The 4,897-nt window shown below is 43.4% G+C and overlaps 1 protein-coding gene across 1 annotated transcript in view; it reads left to right on the plus strand.

Moving 5' to 3' along the window:
- The first annotated feature begins 859 nt into the window (after nt 1-859).
- Nucleotides 860-4,897, plus strand: part of KPNA6 (karyopherin alpha 6 (importin alpha 7)) — a 55,964-nt gene continuing 51,926 nt past the window's right edge. Inside the window, exon 1 of the mRNA XM_012642326.1 lies at nt 860-967. Coding sequence (XP_012497780.1) covers nt 964-967 — 4 coding nt within the window. The 5' untranslated portion in view covers nt 860-963. The remainder of the gene's footprint in view (nt 968-4,897) is intronic.

Genomic DNA, 4,897 nt, shown 5'->3' on the forward strand with positions numbered 1-4,897 from the left:
CCACTGCCCCTCAGCCTGGGCCTGTCTCAAACAAAACAAAACAAAAACAAAAGGCACACAAACACCAAGAATCTCAATTTCCTCATGTCTAAAAGGGGAGATCATATCCCTTGCTCTGTGTAAGTCATTGTCCCGTTCATTCTTTTGTTTATTCAACAATTATTAATATTTACCGAGCACATGCCATGCGCCAGATGCTGTGCTACATGCTGGAGATAGGGCGGTGAGCAATACAGAACCAACCCCTGCCCTCAAGGAGCTTGCTGTGAGGATAGATGAAATAATGATTGTGAAATCGCTGTCAACTATACTGCACAGTCTCATTATTTTTCTAATTCTTATCTCCCAATAGGATTGCAATCTTAACTAGAGCCACCTGTGGTAGGCCCAATCAGAAAAAATGAGTTTAGTCTTGACTTCTTTATCCTTGCTCTCTAGCCTTGAGCAAGTCACTTCCCCTCTCCAGATGATGCATATTCAGCTCAGGGTCTATAATTGTTTTATCTACCATTGTTTTAGATCTATCATAGTCTTTCATTGTTTTAACTATGAAAGGAAGGGATACATTTCTGGGGGAGGAGACTTCACTGTAAAGAAGAAATATTGCTCTACAAACTTGCCAGCGAAAAAGATAAAAATGAGAAGAAGAAATAATAGCAGAAACAGCTGAGAACTCCTAGACACATTGAACTTTCTTTCGTAAGTATCCCTCCCAGTCTCTCTCCAGCCACTCCTTTTATATTTTACTTCCATTCCCTACCTTTACAGGCTGTGGTCTCTTTAAGTGCCCGCCTTCGGTGTGATGCAGGTGGTGGGGCCAAGAACGCGTTTCGTTCCAGGGTTGGGTGTTAACTGGTTTGTCCGTTTCGGGCTGCCGTCCTGCAGATCCGCCATATTGTCTGCTGAAGCTGCCGCTGAAGCTATCGCCGCTGCCGCCGCCAAGTCTGAGCGAGCGGAGCCGCGATGGGTGAGTAAGGAAACCAGGCAGTTGGGTACTGGGGCTCAGGCAGACTCGAGGCTTGGGATCTGGCGAGAGCCTGTCTCTGGTCTGCGAAAGATTTCTGAATCCCCTCTAGATAGGTCTGAGGGGAGAAGCCAGGCCGGGAGTGCCCCTCAGGCCAGTTTGGGGCCGGACTAGGGCCCGCGCGGGGAGCAGTCCTTGGGGGCTGGTTCCGGGGACACCTTGGCACGCCTAAAGCTCCCCACGTGGTGGCCTCTGGCAGGAGTCCACGTGTTCCCGGGGGCTAGAAAGGGGCCTCCTCTCCGCCCTGCGCCCAGACTGGGCTGGGGGACGGGCTCCCAGCGGCAGGCCTGGGCCACGCTAAGGAAGCCTTCTCCTGGCTTGTGTTTGGCTGACGCGCGTCTTGACTAGATTCGGTGGCTTCCCTGAACTCAGGGAAGTCCTACCCGCGTCGCAGGGTAGAGTCCTCTGTTGAGGGAACGCCAGGCGAATCACCTCCAGGCCGGTGTAACCAGGGGCAGCCAGGCCGAGGGCAGCTTGGGCCGCTGAAGGCCAGGAGAACTAACAGCTGGGGCGGAAATAGTGTGGTTCCGTTGGGCTCAAAGTGACAGCCGTCGTAGTGGTTGATAACCAAAGGCCAAGACGTCTTGGCCACATATAGGTTGGGGACTTAAGGTTTCTGGACGGGCCCTGGCTAGGAGAAAAGGAGCGACCTGTTGATCTTTCTGAGGGGCCTCTGGCTGGCAAGGCCTCTGCTCGGAGAGAATATCATGGCCGAGTCTTTGGGCTTAGAGACAGAACCAGCAGTGGTAGTTCCTTCACAACAATACAAACTTAAATTTGCTAAGCTCTTTCTAAGTGCAGGCATTGTTTTGATTGCCTTACATGTGTTGTTTTACTTAATTTGTACAGCCTAATGCGGTAAGATACTACCATTATTCCGGTTTTACAGATGAGGAAACTGAGGCTTAGAGAGGTAAAGTAACTTACCCAAGGTCACACAGTTGGTGGCTACTCCAGAGCTGTAGTTAATAACTGCTGTTTTTTATGATCTAGCCCTCTAGTGGTTGGGCTGGAAGAAAGGCAAAGAAAGCTTTTAACCTTAGTATTGTAAAGGTGCTTTTTGTGTATGGGTCCACTTTGAAGTCTTTAGTCTGAATGAAACTAAAAAAATGTGGAGTAAATTGCTAACCCCAACTATTGTGTTTGGGGGAGCTAAATGAAATTCTGGAATTGAATTTTGTAAGATCTCTGATCCTGAGGAAACTAATGCCTTGAGCTGCAAAGCAATGACTTTAGAATCAGATCTAGTATTATAATAGGGCCTGCCACCTCCTAGCCCTCATTCAGAGAAGTCACTTAAATATCAAATGCAACAATGCATGTGGATAGCCTCTAGCACAGTCCACAAATAAATGTTTTTCTCCCTTTCTGAGCCTTCCTTTTCTTATCCTTAGAAAGGAGGGGAGGGGCAGTGTTATCAAGGTATATGGGGATTAAATAAGATAATACAATGTTTGGAACCTAGTAAGGGCTCTATAATTATCAGGACAGATTCTTTTCCACCTTCAATAATGTTAGTTTCTTTCCCTTAAGCACTCTGGTTTCCAGAATCCTCAGTTGAATGATAAGACTGATAGGCTATCTATCTCAGTAGCTGTAGTTTTCTGTATCAGGAGCTCTTGTAGGAGTGATGCTTGCAGCCCTGGACGTTGCTTTAATCTGACCCTGGCTAGCAGAGACTACAACCTCATAAATCCTGGGAGACACGGGTTGTCTTATCACCATCTCTACTGATTAACTAACTGAGAATCTGGCCACCCCTCTCAAGCCCCAATGTGTAGGTATTGATGTAAACTCTAAACCAATCATTGTAATTCTGTCTTCCTAGACGGTGATTGATTTAGGCATGGGCATATGATGTAGTTCTGGCTAATTGATGTGAAAGGAAGCCTGGGGGACTTCTGGAGAAGCCTTATTTATTTAAAAGAGATTTGCCAGCTTTTATTTTATTTTTATTTTTTGCCAGTGTGTATTTTAACCCAGGTTTTACCAAAATGTGAAAACCAAAAAAAAAAAAAAAAGACATGTGAAAGCTATCATAATAATAATAGCCAACACTTGTATAGAACTTGCTGTGTGCTAGGTACTCTTCTAGGTATGGGCATACCTCAGAGATAATGCAGGTTTGGTTCCAGACCACTGTAATAAAGTGAATATCATAATAAAGTGAGTCACATGAATTTTTTAGTTTTCCAGTGCATATGAAAGTTGTATTTACACTATGCTGTAGTCTATTAAGTGTCCAATAAATAGCATTATGTCTAAAAGAATGTACATACCTTAATGAAAAGTACTTTATTGGTAAAAATTGCTATTCAGCAAGTCATAATCTTTTTGCTGGTCAAGGTCTTTCCTGAATGTTGATGGCTGCTGACTGATCAGGATGGTGGTTGCTGAAGGCTGGGGTGGCTGTGACAATTTCATAAAATAAGACAACAATGAAATTTGCCACATCAACTGATTCTTCCTTTCACGAAAGATTTCTCTGTAGCACACAATGCTGTTTTATAGTGTTTTACCCACACTAGGCTTTTTTTCAAAATTGGATTCAGTCCTCTCAAATCCTGCTATTGCTTTATCAACTAAGTTTACGTAACATTCTAAATCCTTTATTGTCATTTCAACAATGTTCGGAGCATCTTCACCAGGAGTAGATTCTTTCTCAAGAAAGCACTCTCTTTGCTCATCCTTAAGAAGAAGCTCATCTATTCAAGTTTGATCATGAGATTGTAGTCACATCCTCAGGCTCCACTTCTAATTCTGTAATAGTTCTCTTGCTGTTTCTACCACATCTGCAGTTACATCCTCTACTAAAGTCTTAAACTCCTCAAAGTCATCCTTGAGGGTTGGAATCAACTTCCAAACTCCTTTTAATGTTAATATTTTGACCTCCTCGCATGACTCAAGCATGTTCTTAATGGCATCTAGAAAGGCGAATCTTTTCCAGAAGGTTTGCAATTTACTTTGCCCAGATCTGTAGCTATAGCCTTACGAAGTGTATTTCTTAAATAATAAAACTTGGAAGTTGAAATTACTCCTTGATCCATGGGCTGCAGAATAGATGTTGTGTTGGCAGACTTGAAAACAACATTAATCTCATTGTCGATCTCCATCAGACCTCTTGGTTGAGCAGGTGCATTGTGGATGAGCAGTAATATTTTGAAAGGAGTCTCTTTTTCCGAGTAGTAGGTCTCAACAATGGGTTTAAAATTCAGTAAACCATGCTATAAACAGATGTGCTGTCATCCAGGCTTTGTTCCATTTATAGAGCACAGGCAGAGAGATTTTGCATAATTCTTAAGGGCCCTAGGGTTTTCAGAGTGGTAAATGAACATTGGCTTCAACTTAAAGTCATCAGCTGCATCACGCCCTAACGAGAGAGTCAGCCTGTCCTTTCAAGCCAGGCATTTAATTCTGTAGCTGTGATAGTCGTAGATGGCATCTTCCAACAGAAGGCTATTTTCTCTACTTGAAAATCTGTTAGAGAGACGGTCTTTCCTTAGACCTTATGAACAAACCACTACTAGCTTCACATTTTCCTTCTGCATCTACCTCACTTCTCTCAGCCTTCAAAGAATTGAAGAGAGTTAGAGCCTTGCTCTGTATTAGGCTTTGGCTTAAGGGAATTTTGTGGCTGGTTTGATTTTTCTATCCAGACCGCTAAAACTTTCTCCATATCAGCAATAAGACTGTTTTGCTTTCTTTTCATTCATGTATTCATTGGAGTAGCACTTTTAATTTCCTTCAAGAACTTTTTCTTTGCATTCACAATTTGTCTCACTGTGCAAGAGGCCCTGACTTTCGGCCTGTCTTTGCTTTCAACATGCCTCCCTCACTAAGCTTTAATCATTTCTAGCTTTTGATTTTATTTTA

This window comes from Propithecus coquereli, unplaced genomic scaffold, assembly GCF_000956105.1.
Source record: "Propithecus coquereli isolate 6110/MARCELLA unplaced genomic scaffold, Pcoq_1.0 Scaffold178, whole genome shotgun sequence".
Lineage (NCBI taxonomy): Eukaryota > Metazoa > Chordata > Mammalia > Primates > Indriidae > Propithecus > Propithecus coquereli.